At 39.4% G+C, this 20,274-nt stretch overlaps 1 protein-coding gene across 1 annotated transcript; it reads left to right on the forward strand.

The window, feature by feature from the left end:
- The first annotated feature begins 8,785 nt into the window (after positions 1–8,785).
- On the forward strand, positions 8,786–17,429 carry LOC112574691 (nose resistant to fluoxetine protein 6-like). Its single transcript, XM_025255919.1, has 15 exons — positions 8,786–9,137; positions 9,248–9,408; positions 9,524–9,620; positions 9,782–9,869; positions 9,981–10,165; positions 10,323–10,490; positions 10,783–10,879; positions 11,199–11,291; positions 11,522–11,687; positions 12,072–12,151; positions 12,473–12,601; positions 16,054–16,175; positions 16,298–16,531; positions 16,700–16,842; positions 17,185–17,429. The coding sequence occupies exons 1-15, from the start codon at positions 8,786–8,788 to the stop codon at positions 17,335–17,337; spliced, it is 2,268 nt and encodes a 755-aa protein (XP_025111704.1). The 3' UTR covers positions 17,338–17,429.
- Positions 17,430–20,274: the final 2,845 nt, after the last annotated feature.

Consider the following 20,274-nt stretch of genomic DNA (forward strand, 5'->3'; position numbering starts at 1 on the left):
TTTGTTAAATGGTTTATCAAGACTGTAAAGCATAACATACATATTAACTGATATATTAGCTAAAGCTAAAGGTAACATTTAAAAAAGGTGTCTAGTACTAACACATTATACTTAAATGACATACCACTTTTGTTCTAATTCATTTCTTCATCAGCTCCTCTTTCCCCATATTTTGAAGAAGCAGGGTGACCTGATTCAGTTTGTGAACTACATTCTGTAGTGTTTTGCTCTGCTCATCAACTTTGCTGAGAACTCTGTTCAAAAATGTATTTGAAATCAAAATATTACTTTTAGTCTTTAAAGTAATGACAAAACAAAACTATGGATGTAAGTCTATTGACAATTTTTTTAATTAACAGAAAATGTTTAGATGGATATAATAAGGATGTGCATGTAGACCACTAAAAACACAAAACCTGTGCTTGTATAGTGATCCTGATGAAATCATAGAGGGAGACAAAATAAACTTACTGGTAAAATTCACTGAGCCAGACCTAGTCAGTGTGATCTGCAATTAAAGATTGTTATAATTAGTTCTTTTTGTAAATCATGTAAAATAAACTGAAAAAATGGCATGCAGCATTTTAAAGACAAAGAAAATATATGTGATCAGATAAGTGATTGTTAGAAAAATGACAGACTTTGACAAAGTTCATTGCATAGCATTGGATTTCATACATTTTGTTTTTATTTCAAAGTGTATAAGTACAAAAATAAAATTCTTTCTTTTGCTTTGCATTAATTTTCCAAAATTTTAGTTGTTCAGAAAGCAATGTGATTGTCTCGTTGCTTTCCCCTAGAATGCACCAAGACGGACACAAACGTTTGGTAATCGCAGCACCGCTGTTATTGAGAAAGCAGACGACGAATTTCAAGCATGACTCAATGAGTTCATGTCATAGATTTCAACTTCGAAGTTAATCATCAATGATACGAGAGATTGTGTGTGTGTACTTTACCTCTTGACTAGTTGATTTGAACCCATCATGCACTGTCCTCTTGCTTCTGCCAATCGTATTCGCGCTCAACATTTCGTTTCTGTAATTAGTAAATACGTGCAATTAGTAGGCAAGAGATACGATTAAACAATTTGATTATTTACAACAAGAAGGATATATGGTTAAACCATTTAAATTATCTACAGCACATATAGAAGACAGCGTCATGTAAAAGCGAGTTGCTAGCGGATGTAGTATGTGTGAGACCTGCCGGGTACAACACGTGAAACATTTCACAAAAAGCACTACAATACTTATATATGATCATAAATTATTCATGACTATCCACTGTTATAAAGTATAGTTGTTTTAATGGCATCTTTCACTTAACTTTATTAAGACTTACTTCAGAAATCGGCGGTGTTTCACTTGAAGATGGACGTACAGTTCAAAATGTCCGCGCGCCGGCCGGTGTGACCTTCCTGTGCCCTGTGACCCGCCCGTACCTTGAGGTACACGCGGGGATATCGGGATGCGACACGATCACGTGGCTACCAAATCGAGAGCGGCTGAAGAAAAAAAGCGCGATGGACGCGTCAGTTTAGGATCGAATTACAGGCTTCCCTCCCCAAAGTCTCACTTCCCTATAGGGGCCGTTCAAACACCCAAAGCCCTTGCACGCTGGGTAGCGATGACCGCTGTAGTGGCATGCGAGATCGCTGTCACCAGTCGGCAAGGCACACTAACGTGTTCACTACAAGTGCTCATCACTTTACGATATTTTGCCACAAATATCAAACTTTCAAGAAGTGTGTGGAGAATTCACTGATGTAGACAAATCGACTGTTATTAGTACTGTGGCGAGAATCACCAATGGTTTGCATCGGCGAGCCCCTAAAGGAATTTCATTGCCGGATCAAGGTTGTGCGGAAAAGACAAAGACATGCAGACACATCGGGCCTGTGAATGTCCTTAAGTACTTGGATTTATCGACAGCAACTTGATTTCAGACTCCAATGAAAAATAAAGTAAACTTATCCATAATATTAATACTTGAATTTGTAAGGCGCTTGTAAATGTTTGCTGAATGCACCACACATGAAGTATTGCAAAACAAACCTACAGTACAAAACATGTGTACAAGAAACATGTAGACAAAATGAAACCCTAGAAATGAAAGGCTCTACATACTTTGTAATTTCATTATCTATTCAACTCTAATCAACAAATAAACAGACCCTTATTAGATGAGCTAAGTTTGTTTACTTAGGACGGTAATCTAGAAGAATTAAGTGTGTGGAGGAGGGAGCTTTACATATATATATATCAGTAAATATGAGTATATGCATGTGTGGATGTGGGTAGTATATCTATAAGCAAATATATGTATGTGGGGAGATTTACATATATAAGCAGAGATGTGTGTGTTGGGAGGCATTAAATATATATATAGATATGAGGGAGGGGGGGATTATATATATATATGCAAATATGAGTGCGTAGGGTGTGTGTGTGTCAGGGGGTATTTTATATATGCAGATATATATATATAAAAGCAGATATAAGACTATCTGTGCCAGGGTTATAAATAAGCAAATATGAGGCTGTTTGTGTGTGTGCGTAGTTGGATTATATATATGCAGATATGAGTGAGAAGGTGTGTGTAGGTGGTATATATATATAAGCAGATATGAGGCTGTGTGGGGTGGGACTACACCTGCATACATAAGCAGAAACAAGTGTGTATGAGTGGAGGGGAATTATATTTATATATGCTAATATGAGTGAGTAGGGGGAATGTGTCGGGGGTGGGGGGATATTTTATGTAGATGCAGATACATGTGTCTGTGGATTATATACATATGTAGGCATGTATATAGGCAGACATGAGTATGTGTGTGTGTTGGGGGGATATATATATATAAGCAGATGTGTGCGTGTGGATGTTTACGTATATATATATATACACATAAGCAGACATGAGACTGTGTGTAGCAGGATTATTTTTAAATATATATATATGCACGTATGAGTAAGTAGGTGTGTGTGTCAGGAGGTATTAGATAAATATATATGTGCAGATATGAGTATGTGTGTAAAGGAGGTTACATGTATATATATAAAAGCAGAGATGAGTGTATGTGCATGGGGGGTTTACATCTATGTATATAAGCAGATATAAGGCTGTGTGTGTGGGTGGGTGGGGGTTACACATGTATGCATAAGCAAATGTGTGTGCGTTATATACTGATATGAGTAGGTGTGTGTGTCCGGGAGGTTTATATATATGTGTGTGTGTGTGTGCATGTGGCTTGTGTATATATAAGCCTCAGTGAGTGTATGTGTAAGGGGGATATTTTATATATGTATGCAGATATAAGTAAGAATGTATGTGTATATATCTGTGTTTAGGTAAGAATGAAATGGAGGGGCAGAAACATTCCCTCCAAAACTTTTTGCTTGTGTACATGTGTTTATATACTTTGATTTATTTGATTACACATGCTGTGATGCAATTTGCATTAAAGGGCTAGATTGCTAGAAGAAGGAAAGAACAAGTGAGTGAGGCAAAAAATTAGCTTTTAATGTATTAACTGTTACAAAATGACCAGCGAATGTGTGTATGTGTGAGGGATATTGCATGTAAGATATATAGTAATGCGTGTGAATATCTCTATAGACCCTTGAAAGGGTGAAAAAAATAAAGATTCTTGAATCATAAGCTTCACAAACTGATGACACTCTGAAAAACATGAACTAAGTGCACTGGTGAAGATGTAAGGAATGAACCAAGTCAAAAAGTGCTAGATTACACAAATTGTTTCTTCAAGAATTCTTAAAGTAAAAGGTTATAAAATCAAATGCCCACAAATACAAACACTGGTTAAACATGACAAATGTTGTGCTTGTCTGTCCATGATAGGAACAGCTTGAACAAAATTGCCCATGTTAGTTATAAGATCATTGGTGTCAAGCAGAAGAATTTGGGTTTTTGTTGCAATTAGTAAATTGCAGGAAATTTGCATTTACTCAATATCTGAACATGTCACTGCAGGAGAATTGTTTTATTAAATTGAGGCAAACCTAATGCTATTCCAAAAGTGCAGAAGCAATAAATATATATATATACACAAAATCATTTCCTTTATCATTTCAACTGCTGAATACTAAGTGAAAGGTGTGTGAGTGTGAAGGGTATGGTCCTAGAATAGATGCATATATTCCTAGAATAGATGTAGGAAACTAGGAATTTTTTTATGAAGCCATTCATTTTTTTTACGATGTACCACTTTGTTTTGTAACTGAGAACTTGCTTTGTAACTTAGCAGACTTAAAATTAACCTCTGGTATTTCTAATGGTTGTCATTGGTCAATGACATAAACTACAATGTTGCCCTCTCTAAATGCCACTCTGTGTGTTTAGCATGTGTGTAGACACTTTGTAAATGCAATGAACTCCTCTATCGATGTGTGTATACTAAATAGTCACTTGCTTTCAACTGTTAAATTATACATCATCTTGATTATCTGTGTAATAATGTAACGAATTAAACACAACCTTAGACTGAACACAGGCTATATATAGTCAATATTTACATTTCAAGGCTCAAGGCTCTTCATTTGTCTTTGCACTCAGGGCACTTCTAGTGCCAACCCACATGCAGGTATTCACCTTTTGCATGTTGACTCCTCATGAACTTTTTTTTTTAGGTTATGACTGTGACTGTGATTACCAAATAAAACAGGATGCTTGAGGGAGATTTCTACAAGCAATGTCGGAACGCCTTGCCCATATGTTTATTTCTTGAACATTTTAAACTTTTGCACATGTAATATAGTCACAAGAGACAACTCCCTTTGGTAGTTGACATCCCGTCTACTCTCTGACAAATCCTTTCACCAGCCCCTTTGTTTATTTTCTTACTTTTTTTGTCTCCGCTAGTAACCACGCAAACACACCAAGGTGAGAGATCGCTGCCTCACACTCTGAGTCACTTGACTCACTACAACAGGGTCAAATACCGAACATTGAGACAATGACTTGCTAATTAAGTAGGTGGGACCTCAAAGACGACAGTTCGATGTAAGGAAAGAACGAGGTGACGATAGGAAGTAGTTAGCCTCCTTCACCTCCACTGACAGCCATCGGGTTTTCCCGCAGCCAGGCCCGGAGAGCTAGTTGAGGGCGATTAGCGCTTCGTGCATGCGGAATCCGGAGAGACCGTAATCGGGAGTAGGTCCCGAGTAGCTTTCCGGGACTAGCAGCTACTTGGAATTATCCTCAGTCGATTTTCATGCATACGGGACCAGGACTTTTCAATACTTTATGCTAATTCGCCCAAACACACTAGTATGACTAGCTATGAATCTCCAGCCACATTAAAAGATGATGACTGCTAACCTTCTGAAGTATTATCGTCTTGTCCAGCACCCAGTTCCAGACAACGGCTTGTTTTTTGAAATAAGTGTTCCATGTAAAGAGAAAACTCAAACTCTTGTTGGTGCTGCAGTGTATGTGCCGCCTGAAAACTCAGTTTATACTAACAGATTAGCTTTTCAAGAAATTGAAGAGACTTTAGCTAATTGGGAGAGTGAACGTGTATTACTATTTGGAGATTTCAATGCTAGGACAGGAATAATTCCAGATTTTATTAACTCTGATGATAATGGTGTTGATGACAATGCACTTAATGCTACAACCACTGATTTGATGGACACTTTTGGTATAAATAAATCAAGGTACTCTAGGGACAAGAAGTACAAAAAATACAGAAGCCATTTACACAAGAAGCTACGAACTATGCGATGCAAAAACCCTAAGTCATTTTGGAAGCTTCTTAACTCGTCTAGTACAAATAGGAATATAGTGGACAATCTACCATCCCATGAGGAATTTGTGTGCCATTTTGAAAAACTAGGAAACATTCCTGATGAGGATATCCTACCTGATACATGCCCCTTAGATATAAATGGTGATCTAATTATTAATGACTTATTGGATAAAGAGATATCTACTGACGAGGTACAGTCAGGTATTGGTAGGTTAAAAAACAATAAGGCTTGTGGAGTTGATATGATTTTAAATGAATTTCTTAAAGCCTCTTCTCCAAAATTAGTAAGCATATTAACATCATTGTTCAACCTTGTTCTACAGTCTGGTAAGGTTCCAGAAGCTTGGTCTGTTGGAATAATCTGCCCGCTGTATAAGGGTAAAGGTGACACTTTAAATGTTGATAATTATAGAGGAATAACTATATTGAGCTGCATTGGAAAGCTATTTACCAGTATCATTAACTCAAGGTTATAAACCTTGTTGGAAGTCAACAATCTACTAGGACAAGAACAGGCAGGCTTCAGAAAAAATAACTCCACTGTCGACCATATTTTTGCGTTGCATTGCCTAATTGATATTTATCTAAAGTGCAAGAAAAGACTGCTATGCACTTTCATTGATTACAGGAAGGCCTTTGACAATGTACAAAGGCATATACTGTGGGAAAAATTGATTAGCCATGGCATAGGCGGGAAAGTGTTAAACATAATAAAAGATATTTACCATAAGGCAAAGTCCAGTGTTAAAACACAGTATGGACTGTCCTCTTTCTTCACCTGTAATGTTGGAGTACGGCAGGGAGAAAACCTGTCGCCTGTACTTTTCTCACTGTTTTTAAATGACTTAAAAGAATTTCTTTCTCAGTATGTTGATGGACTGGTATTACCTCACACCCTAGCTAATGAACATGATTTTTGCAATGCTGGTCATTATCTGTACTTATTCCTGCTTTTGTATGCTGATGATACTGTTATACTTGCTGAAACTGCCAGTGATATGCAGAAAGCATTAGATGCTTTAAATGTTTACTGCAAAAAATATGGCCTTCAACTAAATACTGAAAAAACACAAACTATGATATTCTCACGTGGAAAGGTTAGAAAAGTTCCACATCTTTCCTTCAATGGAAAAACAATTGAAGTGGTATGGGAGTATAAGTACCTAGGAACAGTTTTTAATTATAATAACAAATTTAATAAAGTTATAAAATTACAGTGTGTACTGGCAAACAAAGCTATGTTTTCATTGATTAAGAAATGTAGAACACTAGACTTGCCTTTAGACACTCAAATAATAAATAAAAACTATCTTGTTGTATGGAAGTGAAATTTGGGCTTTTGAATCTCTTGATATTTATGATAGGATGCAACTGAGATTTTTGAAAATGTTATTAAATGTGAAAACTAGCACGCCAACATGTATGGTGTTGGGTGAACTGGGCACTTTTCCTGTGTCAATTTTTGCAAAATGTAGGTTACTGTGTTTTTGGTATAGATTATACATGGAACATAACTCTGGAACCCCTAAACTATCTGTTCTCTTGTTTCATCTGTGCAATTCTCTAGCTGATAGCCCACTATGTAAACCTTCCTGGGTTAGCTATGTACGTTCACTATTAGATTCCTTAGGTCTTTCCACTTTTTGGAAATTTGGCTGTAGTTTTTCTTCCTGTAATTTTAAAAACATTGTAATGCAACGTCTAAAGGATCAATTTATTCAAAAATGGAAACAAGAAATATATCAAATGAGATTTGCACCGCTTACAGCATGTTTAAAGAATATTTCAGTTTTGAGAACTACTTAATAGACCTGCCACCAGCTCTGAGATCAAACTTAATAAAATTTAGATAAAACTGTCATAAACTCCCTATTCAGCAATTAAGATATAGCGGTATACCGAGATATTTAAGAACATATCCATTGTGTAATCTAGATGAGGTAGGCGATGAATTTCATTATTTGTTTGTGTGTACCCACCCTTTTTTAACTGCCTCACGGAAAGCGCTACTTCTGGTATATTTTGTATATCATCTAAATGAATTTAAATTTCAGCAGCTAATGAATGCTAAATCCAAGCGTATGCTTATTAACTTAAGCAAATTTATTCAAACGGTATTCTCATTGTTTAAATAATCTATATATATATTTATATACATACATAGTGCCATGTATCTATTTACATATATTTGCTATATTGTCACCACCTGTTGTGAGCTTGTTACTGAGAAAAAATTGTCATTTGTTCTTTATAATTGTGATGTTATGGCTAAAAATGCCCCTGGGCTTATAGCCATTAAATAAAATGTTCAATGTTCAATGTTCACCTCACCTCCTCCCGTCAGCAGCTGTACCCCGCTGTGCCACTCATCGCGATCTTCACAAGCAAGAAAATTGTTTCCAGTATTTCAGCTTTGGACCAGAGGTACATTGAGTTAATTTTTGATTCCTCACTCAGTCTCACAATACAACTACATTCAGATAAATAGATTGTTTATATATATCGTACACCATGTTCACGTACATATGCTTTGTTCGAAGAAACTGAAAAAAGAAAAAAGAAAAAAAGGAGACACTGTACGGGAACAAACTCGGAAAGTTCCTCGAGATCATTATTGATGCATCTTCTCTTGTGTTTTTTGCTTATTGTTTTAGTGTGTTGTCTTTGTCTGTGCCTTTGTCGCTGCCGTTATTGTCAACTGAAACTGTTACATTTGCATCGACTGTTGTTGTGTATTTGTTGGTGTGTGAATGTATGTGGATATGTTTGTCTTTATGACTGTGTTATAATGTATGTACTTACGTGTCCGTGATTGTGTGTGTATATATTTATTTGGATTGATGGGAGTGTGCTTACTGCAGTAACATGGAAGGCAGCAACTTACGAGTGAATAAGAGGTCCTAATGAAATCACATTTCTCTCTGTGTTAAAGCGCCCACACACACACACATACACACAAATAAACACCTTCTATATGTTAACCCTTTGTATACTGAATTTCATCAAAGGTCCACGATGACGACTGCTGGCGGTGGCTATGTCGTGCTGTTGTTGCTGCTGTTTCTCAGCATCCACACCGAAACAGACGCCGCAGAAGCTCTGTCTCACGTCCAGCGCCTGGAACTGGCGTCTCGTCTCACCAGGGGCGCCACCGCGGATCCCGCCAGCCTCATTACAGCCCCGGATGTAGAGAAGCTGTTGACTCTGTCCAGCGCGACCGTCCAGCAGGCCGTGCTGACTTCCTCCACTACCTTGTCGTTGTCGTCGTCGTCGTCGAATGACGTGGCGAGCGGGGCGGAGGTGTGTGCCAACGACACCATCACCACCATCATGGCGCTGACACAGAGACAGATGTGGGCCGTGCGGAGTGAGTTTGGTGTAGCAGAAAGAAAGAACAAACGAACAAAAGCAGAAAAATACTGTAATTCAGTTGCTACTGTAGCCGATGGCTTAAATGTTTGTTTATCGCCCTTCCAGTGGTGGACGCTGCCGGCAAACCCAAACCAGACATACTGGACGGCAACTTCATCTGGCCCGGCGCCTACGACGTGTGCTTCTCCATCCGTTCTGACGTCACAGGGAACCGGTCGAGTCAGTTCTCCGGCCAGTACTGCACGGCCACTGTGCCACTTCCGGTTGTAAGTAGAGAGAGAGACTTTCTAAAAGAATTGCCTTGACGACCCCCAAGAAACATAAACTGTTTGGATAACATGATAGCCAAGCTTCAAACTAGTAAACACAAATTTCTTGCAGACATCTCAAGGGGTATTCGGCCCCCCGGTCCTGTCTGTGGGGCTGTGTGTCCCCAACTCCTGCTCCTCCTCTGACATCACCTTGATTCTGACAGATGGTGAGTTCACAGCCTTTTTGTACACATGCACATACACATTGACATACACATAACATAGAATATCGCGGTCTGCATTGAGCTCTTTGCTGTGAAACTCTTCTATCCTTGAAATGATATACTATATCATCGCTTGATTTTGTTGGTGTTTCTGTTTGTTTTAGTCCTTGCGCTTCTAAACACCTCACTGAGCGTGCAGGTCACGTGTCCAGAGAAAACCAAGCCTCTGGATGTCAAGGCCAAGGTCGCCATGTGAGTGACACTAACGTTGTCCGCACTGACGTCATCGTTTTCTGAGTACATTGTCATGTGCAGCGACCACACAGGACTCTGACATCATTGCTTTATTTATTTTGTACGCAGCGCCATCTGCAGTGTGTTGCTGGCCTTGATGGTCGTCGGGACTGTGGTGGACGTTGTCTTCATTCAGATGCCCAAATGGTGGCCCCAGGACAAACTGGATTTCGCCGCCAACGGTGCAGCTGGTCCTGATGAGCATCAGCCGCTCCTGCAAAGCCAACAGACCAAAGCCAGTGTTCCCAGACTCGGTAGGTTGACGATTCGCTTCTCTTGTGAATCAAGTCTGGAAAGGCAGAGAAAGTGACCGTTTAACTGTGGACCATCAAACAGACTGAATGTCAGGAGCTACATTCTAAGACAAGGCAACCTTTCTCTCTCTCTCTTCTAACCTTGTCTTGTGCCCAGGTGTTGCCATTATGCTCCTCGTTGCCTTCTCCATCTACACCAACGGTTCCAAGTTGCTGTCCACCCACCAGCCACCCGGCAGTTTCACCTGCATCCACGGCATCCGCTTCCTGAGCATGACCTGGGTCGTCCTGGGTCACAGCTTCCTGTTTCCACTGTCCGTTGCAGGTCAGTTTGTCGTGTAATCCTGACTGAAGGAATGGATGAATTTTTCGATTGATGAGTTAGACAAATAAAACGAGAATGTCTACGGTAAATGATAAGGTGGGATTGACATAAATCAACTGTAATTACACTCAGTGCACTCATCTATGGAGCAGAAGGTTTTTGGTTCGAGACCTGCTCGGGGTCTGTGACTGAAAAAAAAAACTCTCCTCGTGTGATCTGTTTAAAAACATTAGGCTAAGCATTTATCATGGAAGGTAAGTGTGTTTAAAGCAATCGCACTTTACTTCTGCAGAAAATGTTGGGAGATTCTTGCCAACCGGCATCAAGCGCTGGACTATTCAGGGAATCGTCAACGCCACTGTGTCCGTCGACAGTTTCTTCGCCCTCAGGTGAGTCTGCAGATGGTAATGACAACAACGATCAACACTGACCCCGAACAGTCCACAATATTGTCTATTCTGGTCAAAATGTATTCTGAACAGAAAGTGCGCACGCTCACATACACATATACACTCACTCTCTCCCTCTTCTCTTTCTCACACACAATGAGAGTGAGATATTCAAAATTTAAAACAATCTAATTTCTTCTAATTGTGAATTTTTCCATGTTGATGTATAGCCATATAGCTGTCATTTGTTATCATAACTTCACGATTCGTAGCAGACTTAACATTTTTTAAATAAAAATTGTAAATTTGTTTTCAACAGCGGTCTGCTGGTGGCCTACCTCACCCTGAAAGAACTGAGGAAGAACAGCGGGAAACTAAACTGGTTTATGTTTTACTTTCACAGATTTTGGAGGTACTGTAGTATATTCCTGTATACTTCAAATTGAATAAATTTACTAAAGTAAATTAACTGGCCTAATTACATGGTCACAGTATTACCATGAAGCTTAATCTTCGCAACTGTTTGTTCTTTCTGTCTTCTCTCCGCTCCTTCTCCATCTCTGGTATAGTTCAGGATACGAAAACAAACTTTGTATTGTCGTAATAAAAGCTACAGAGTACTACTTAAAATCCTTATTTCAGACTGACTCCAGCGTACATGCTGGTCATCATGGTCTACTCATGTCTGTCCTCTTACTGGGGTGACGGACCCTTGTGGCCATCAGCCCTTCCTGACAGGGATAAGTGCAGCGAGAAGTGGTGGACCAACCTGCTGTACATCAACAATCTGATGAGCTTCAAAGAGACAGTAAGCATGCCTGGGTGAGGCATCTGGTGGGATGTCATTTCTCAAACCTTGGGTGAATATCATCCTGGCTTACATTCTCGAGAAACTCGCATTAAAAAAATCCCCGTGAACCCAAAGAAATTGAGGACATCACCTGTGTCCACCCCGTTGACATACAGAGCTGCTGTCTCATTGGCTGTAATCAAATGTAAATGTATCTATGGACAGTTTTGATGCCTCTGTGGTTGGTCTTTCCATAGACAGTTGGAAAGCAATTTATGCTACACGAAGCCTTTAATTTCTGTGTGTGTGTGTGTGTTTATTTATCAAGTAAAACACCTTGTACTCTGGTTAACTGACTTATTGATGTCCATATGCAATGATTCTTCTGTTCTATCATTCCAGTGTCTTGCTCATTCCTGGTACCTGGCCAATGACATGCAGTTTTACATTCTCAGCCCGCTCATTTTCTTACCTTTATTCTAGTGAGTAATGTTTATTATGGTGAAGAGGATTAAGAGGATGAAAAATATTTTTACTGCTACGATTGCATTTCAAATATATGATAATTTCTTTTGGGTCTACATAATCCATACAACATCAGCAAATCGCAATATAAATTTTATGAAAACAACTGAATGAAAACTTATTTGTAAGAGAATTTTTCTAGGAAGCTCTAAAAATATATTTTCACAGTTCAATATATATATATGAACTTTTTGTATCATATTCTAATCTTAATGGCAAGACTCTCTTGTTGATCATTGTAATAATGCAGACTTTTCCCACTGTGCCACTCACTGCAGCTCCCCACTGCTGGGGCTCAGCTCGGCGGCGGTGTTCATTCTAGTGTCGGCCCTCACTCCTGGCATCTTGACCATGAGGGACAACCTTCCTCCGGGTTTTAGTGCTCAAGTTGAAGGCATCAGTGTAAAGTGAGTTACTGTTTTGTTATTCCTTCACCCTCCTGTACTGAGTACATGTAAACAATGCGGTCAGAACGATACATCAGATTCCTTGAAACATCTTGTTTTGCTCAAATAGCAAACATAAAATTACATTGTGGGTGTTCTTGAAGTACTAAGCCAGACATATTTGAACCTGAGGATGAAGATGTTGAGGTAGCAGACGATAAAGAACTCTTCTATTGTTAACACCAGTCGATGCTTCTAAAATGTTGCAAGCTTCAGCTGACCACAGCAAATAAAAAGGACAAAACTTTCTTTAAGCGACATCTACAGAAATATTAGAAAAAAGAAACGAAGCAACAGGAAAAAAAAAATCGGAGAAATTTATTTTGAGGACTGCCTCTACACCAGACGATGTCAACGGGACCTCGAACGACCTTTGCCCCTCATGCCACTATATACAATGTCCGGTAGCAGTCAGTAGTCAAGAATTTTGTTCGTACACGAAGGTGACTGTGCACGGGACATAAATATATCATTACACATTCACGATGAAGTCAGCTCTACACACTCAGGTGACCCACTTCCTGTTGAACTCGCCAAAAAGTAGGACTTCTTTCCTGCACATTCATCAACACTTTCATTGCACATACTTTTAAGGTCGGCCATCAACCTGGTAGGTGACGTCACACACAGGGATGGGGAGTAGCTGTAGCCGGCTACAAATTTTGTAGCTTGTAGCTTAGCCGGCTACAAATTTTAAAAAAGTAGCTTGTAGCCGTAGCTACATTTTAGAAAGTAGCTGTAGCTTGGCTACATGTTGGCTACTTTCACGACTGTAGCACTCTAGTAGTGTACAAAGTATAATGTCTTTGGGTTGTAGATTTGCATCTATATTCCAGAATGTTCAGCACGGCAGCAATGTAAAAGATAGAATGTCTTTGCGCGAGGGAGGAAATGATGTTCAACAATGTAGCAATGTTCACAGTAAAATGTCTTGTGCGAGGGAGGAAATGATGTTCAACAATGTAGCGATGTTCAAAAATGTCTTTATTGCGACGAAATAGAATGTCTGTGCTAGAATGTTCGAGGGGAGGGAGAATAAATAGCAGGGCTGACAGTGGTGTGGGACCTCTTTGTGAATTGGAGAGAGAGAGAAGTTAGGCCAGCTGCTGAGAAAAAGATACTGAATTAAAGAAAACTTCAGTGTGGAATTCAATCTCTGTGTTATTTCTGGTACGACAGCCCACTCTACGTAGCCATTTGACGTGTTGGTTACACGACCATTCGTTGACAGCGTGTCAGCAAGACGACGACAGCCACTGCTGTCACTGCTCGGTGTCTTGACAGCCAGACACCACGTGTCTCGCACGCTCAGTAACCGGAAGTACCGGGTCGTCCACGTGGCGGGAGCGATTTGAAAAACGAAGATGGACGTACCCATCAATTTCCAGCCTTATTTGAAATTTTTTACATTTTGCGAAGCCACAAAATGTGGATATAGTTTCAAATGCAAGAATGGCAGCACGAAGTACTCAACGAACAAGACGTTACCGGCACCCCTGAGACAACTACCTTCCTGATGTCTGGATTGTCACAGAATGTCAGTGAACTGGACAAATATCCCACGGTCAAACAAATTTATCTGCGCACCAACACCGTCTTGCCAAGCAGTGCTGCGGTTGAGAGATAGTTCAGTCTGGCAGGACTTATCATGACAAAGCTGCGCACTAGGGTGACAGACAGCAACTTCGAGGCCAAAGTTCTGGTCAAATTCAATTACATGAAGGACTGAAAGAATGTAGATTTGTTTTAAGGTTACCGGTACACTCCAAAAATTAAAATCCATATTTTAAATATCTTTAAGGGTTTTTAAATATAGAGTAACAAAATAACATAAATATAGCACTTTAAAACTATTTTTGAGTACCTAAAGTGAAAATTGTGACTTTAATCAACGATTTTGTTTCAAAACGTACAAGCATTTAAAAAACAAATTTACACAATACCATAAGTCATATACCAAAGGTTTTGTTGTTTTTGTAAACTAGAGGCACTGATAAGAAAGCTGATGCATAAGCCGTTTTGATATCTCAAGATTTCTAGGAGATATAAAAAATCAGACATGGTACCCACCGACTCAGTGTTAATGTGGCAATTAAATATTTAGAAAAATGTTAATTTTACCAAAAGTAATGTTTATACCATATTCTCAAATGCATCACTTTGTAGCTTATGCATTTCTAAACAAAATTGCAAAATTTTACTGCTGTAGCACAAGCCAATCTTGAGAAATATGTTTTTATAGTTTAGGACTGGATGTCAAAAACGACAAACAGATAAATTCAAGCTTAAAGATTTAAAATAAATATATCTTGTAACAGATCATTTTTGAAAAATATATTTCAGTGTTTATATGCTACATTTGACATCCTACTATATAACTAAAGTCTATTCTAGTATGCCAGGACTATACTTTTCACCCTATCAGCTTTTGGAAACAGTTTGTGTTCCTTTCTTTGTTTTCAGTGTCAGTGTTAGAAAAAAAAAGCCTTATGATCTGCTTGCCTAAATTAGATTAAGCAGTGTTTTACTTATATTCCACGCAAACTCATTTATTTCAATGGTCTGTTGTTCATTGTCACAGTATTGATAAGAGGTTGACATTTTTCATCACCACATAACCTAACTTATTGAAAATTCCACCAGGTACCTGATACTTAAGCATCTGTTTAGTTTTCATTTCTAAGTAATAGGGAACAAATAGTTATAGAAAACAAATGTTTATCGGAAAACTTATATAATTTCTTTTGTCACTAAAACAGGATGAGGAAAAAGATCCAGAAATGTTTAATATAATCGTAAAATATGTGTACTTATTGTGTGAAAAAGGCCGGGGGAGGAAGGGGGCAAGGAATGAATGAAAGCATTTATGGATTCACTAAATAAAATTGTCGGTATATCGCAGTTCTCCGTTTCATTATTATAATAAAAACTTTGTAAAGCAAGTAATAGTGTTTTGTGTGTATGTTTGATGTTTGTGTATGTTGCTACAGCCAGCTGGCTACAGCTAACTTGTTATAACATCACGCTTTTAAAAGTAGCCAAAAGAAGCTGGCTACATTTTAAAAGTAGCCCAAAGTAGCTGGCTACTTTTTGCAAAATTGTAGCTGTAGTGTAGCCGGCTACATTTTGAAAAAAAGTAGCTGTAGCCTAGCCGGCTACAAATTCAAAGTAGCTTGCCCATCCCTGGTCACACACGAGTTTACACCTGTGGGGATTTCAACAGGTGTGGGGATATTGAAACATGTGCAGCTGCTCCCTCCCTAAGATTTAGTTTTTTTTCCTCCTTGCAATTAAGTGATGTGAAAGGTATATTTTTTGGTATGATGTGTGTCAGTGCTCGGGTAGGTCTTTAAATCAGTCTAGTCATGATGTAACCCAGCTCAGAAAACTGTTAATGTTTTTTTTTTCTACAGTTTATCGGACTACATGGACTTCTACAACAAACCCTACAACAGAATGGGTCCTTACGCCGTGGGAATGGTGGCCGGCTACATCCTGTACCGCACGGACTGCCGGTTGAAAATCAACAAGGTGTGTCTGTCAGCACATTCATTCTTTCTCACCTTTTGAAGTTGCCAAAGTTACAAAGAAACTCCCCCCCGCCTCCTACCCCACTTTCTATTCTCCATCTCTCTCGGCGGTCAATGACCTCGTGAGGGCATCGCCGACATTATGGTTTTAATGAAGTCGTTGTGACGTCACAGGTCATCAATCTGTGCGCATGGGCAGTGGCGACTGGCTGCGCCCTGTCCGTGTTGTACGGTCTGCACGGGGCGTCCACCGGGTCCCCCATGACCTTAGCGACCTCCGCCTTCTACAACGCCGTCAGCCGTCACGTGTGGGGGGCCTGCGTGTGCTGGGTGGTGGTGGCTTGCGTCACCGGAAACGGAGGTGGGCAAGATGTCCTGAGATGAGAGTAGTGTCCCGTGTCTTTTATTTAGTCGTTGGGGTGTTGTGAGACTTTTTACTGCATGGAGGGATGGATGGATGGATGGATGGGTTGAGAGATGCATATACAAGCAGACAAACACACAGACTGACAGCTTCTGTTTATTTCAGGTTTCGTCAACACCATCCTCTCCTGGTCAGCCTTTGTGCCCCTCAGTCGTCTGACCTACTGCATCTACTTGTTACACATCATGATAATCGACCTTTACATTCTGGATTCAGATACAACTTTTTATGCGAACGATGTCAACATGGTTAGTATGACCTGCATTTCCTTCTCCACCTTGTTCTGCTTTTTTTTTTTTTTTTTTTTTTAATTTAATTCAGTCTGTATCTTCTTTTGATTAATAATTGTAAATAGAGCAAACTATACATATTTCAGAGACATGCAAACATATTGATATTTTAATAGCCATAAACACTAAAAATATTGCTATTATTTTCACACAAAGCAAACAATTGATATTTAGTAAACTATCTACATTTTTGTGCAACTTAGCGAAACCTGGAATGTCACAGCCACGAGCATGGTAGAAATGGCGATATTTCGCAGACACTGGTATCAGTTTTAATTAATGAGAATCGTTGTCTTGCAGGTGATGCTTTTCCTCTCGGTTTTGGTCGTCTCCTACATGGCGGCTGTAGTCGCTTCTCTAAGTTTCGAGGCGCCCATGATGGGGCTGGAGAGGGTTCTACTCCGCCGAGAGAAGCAAGAAAAGGCCGGCATGGCAGACGTCCAGAGTAAGTGAGTTCGCTGACTCACTGCTCACTGACTCGCTGCTCACTTGGAACCTTGAGTCAGTCCACACAACAAGAAGGAACAAACGAACAGATGAGATTCAATCGAAGATGTAAAAATTGGCGATGAAATTTCTTTTTTGCTGTACATACAAGCTGAAAGGTGGAACCAAACTGCACAGATCTTCTTGTAGAATCATCATCATCATCATCATCATCATCATCATCATCATCATCATCATCATCATCATCGTCGTCGTCGTCGTCGCCATACTTTTCCATGACGACCATTGTCACAATTCACCATTACCGTAATGGTCCATGTTATCATTATCTCGAAATTCATCATTTAACTTCTCTCGTGCAAATCAATTGAAGAATAAGGATGACCACTCTGCTTCCTCAACTGGAGATCCTGTTTATTTATGTATATATATATATAAATATTGTTGCTACAGCTGATACGACCTTCGTTGATTGAATTCCATCGGTGTACGGACACACATGACAGACCATAACCACTGTACCGGTGATTGCTGAACACTTGTACTCATAGAAACATAATGAATATGTGATATGTGATCCTGTACTGTACCCTGTAATTACCCTGTAATGTCGGGTTACAGGTCACAGAACACAGTTACTTGGTCATTGCGTTTTCTGGTGACAATGTGTCAAGACATTTATTTTTCAATAATGATTCAGGCACTGATAAAATAGAACCCAGGGCTATAGATACATTCACAAGTCCATAAGTTTCAATGTTTCTTGGCATCGTTGACAAAGATTCTCATTATTTTGTTATTGGACAGAGCTGCAATCTTCGATTAATATTTTTTTTTATTTAATTAAAAAAACAATTCTGTTTCGATATTAATTTTACTGTGTCTGACTGTTTGGCAGTTTTGTAATCACCTGATCACCTGCTGATCAATGTGATAGTCTGTTAATTTGCTTCTGCTGTTAACGATCACAATATTTAAAAATTCTTCATTTAGACAGACAGGCAGACACGCATCCAGAGATACAGAGAATGTGTGTGAGAGAAAGAGAGGTTATTTTGAAATAATAATAATAATAATAATAATAATAATAATAATAATAATAATAATAATAATAAAGAGAAAGGGTAAGCCAGGTTCAACGAGCTTTGTAGAGAGCAACCGACACTTTTAGAAAAATATAATTCTCTGTTCCATTTTTTTCTAGTAAGCAAACACTTGTACACAGAGAGAGAGAAAAAAATTCGGTGTAATCGCCAGGCGCAGCAAGAAAAGATTAGGAGACTGTAAGGAGAAACTAGAGAAGACCTGCTGAGAGTAACTTTCCAGTCTGTACAACCACGAACTTGTATTGCATCCATGGTACAACTGTCAGCACTTTAGCGACTGCACACTGGCGAGACATGTTTTCCACAAAGGAATCGCTGGGGTAACGCCCACCCCGTGGGTAGACCCTTGACCCCGGTGTTTATCCACAGTTCATGTCGCAATCACCGCTCCGGTCGTCTGCACTTACTGTCTGTCTTAGTCAGGTCTGCCTGAACTTGCTTCACACGCAATCCCCGACCTCTCACCCGCGGAAAGGTCACCCTGTGTGATATAACCTTTCGTGCTAGTGCAGCTGTCTATTGACCTCAATACTGGAAGGTAAAGAAGTCACTGACAGGTGATAAGGAGAGCGAGAATAAAGTGTTCCTCTCCCCTTTGAATGCGATTACATTAACTGAATAATTGTCACTATTTCGTCTATTATGGTTTAAAGGTTTTCTGCTCGTTAAAACGGCTTGAGAGCAGAAATATAAAATATAGCCTCATAGACTCTGAATCAACTGAGCTCCATCTTGACTCCTCCACCCCGGGTACCTCTAGTAGCAGCTACAGGATAAAATGAAATAAATGTGTACTTTATCATGTACGGTTTTGAGTTGAGAGCAAACTAAGCTTTCCGATATAATATTAATTCATGTACTTGTAAAAGTACACAGAAGCATAATATAAATTCCAGAGGCGAGAGAGTAAGAAAGACAGTGATAAGGATTGAGAAATTGGGTAGTTTGTAACCGTTGACACTAATCAAATAAACACATGCCGACAAAGGTCGGGCACAAAAGCTTTCGCTCATAATCAAATAATGTTTGGTTGGTTGGCTGAAAATTTTTGTAACCCGAGGTTTGGTTCTATGAGCGGAAAAGGAGAGGGTGGGGTGGGGTGGGGAAGGAAACTGGAGAAAACCCCCCTATGGGCGGGCCTGCTGGCATGATGCAAACATGTGCAACATGTACTTAAAGTTCTGAAGGAGCAGTTGGTGTCAAAAGTTCATGGTTTTGTGTGTGAGAGAGAGAGAGAGGTGGGGGTCCTTTTTATATTTACGTGTGTGCAAAGATATATATATATACCAGTGTAATCTATTGTATATATATACTATGTGTTTGTGTATCTGAGAGAAAGCCAATAAACATCTGCTCAAACTGTAAAAGGTTAGGACTGAAATGTCGCTCATTTTTCAATCATACATACAAATACTTAAACATATATAAACACAAACACATAAATGACATATTGAAACACGCAAACACTTACGCATACATACCTTCGGATGTACCACACGCATATTTCCTACCATGTATACACAAATGCTCACACGTACATGCGCGAATACAAATATACACAAGTACGCACGCACATATATCCTCACACATATATATTCAAACAAACACATACGTAGTAAAATAACACACACACACAAACACAAACGCACACACGCAAACACATACGCACACACACACGCACGCACACTAACACATTCACTGACATACACGTGCACATTCAAACTGGCACTCACTCCCTGTCTCTCTGTGTCACACACGCACACATAACCATGCTCCAAGATGAAGCCCACCCCAGGTCACGTGGCACTACACAGCAGCAGCCAAGTGTTGACACTGT

The sequence above is a fragment of the Pomacea canaliculata genome, linkage group LG11, assembly GCF_003073045.1.
Source record: "Pomacea canaliculata isolate SZHN2017 linkage group LG11, ASM307304v1, whole genome shotgun sequence".
NCBI classification, from domain to species: domain Eukaryota; kingdom Metazoa; phylum Mollusca; class Gastropoda; order Architaenioglossa; family Ampullariidae; genus Pomacea; species Pomacea canaliculata.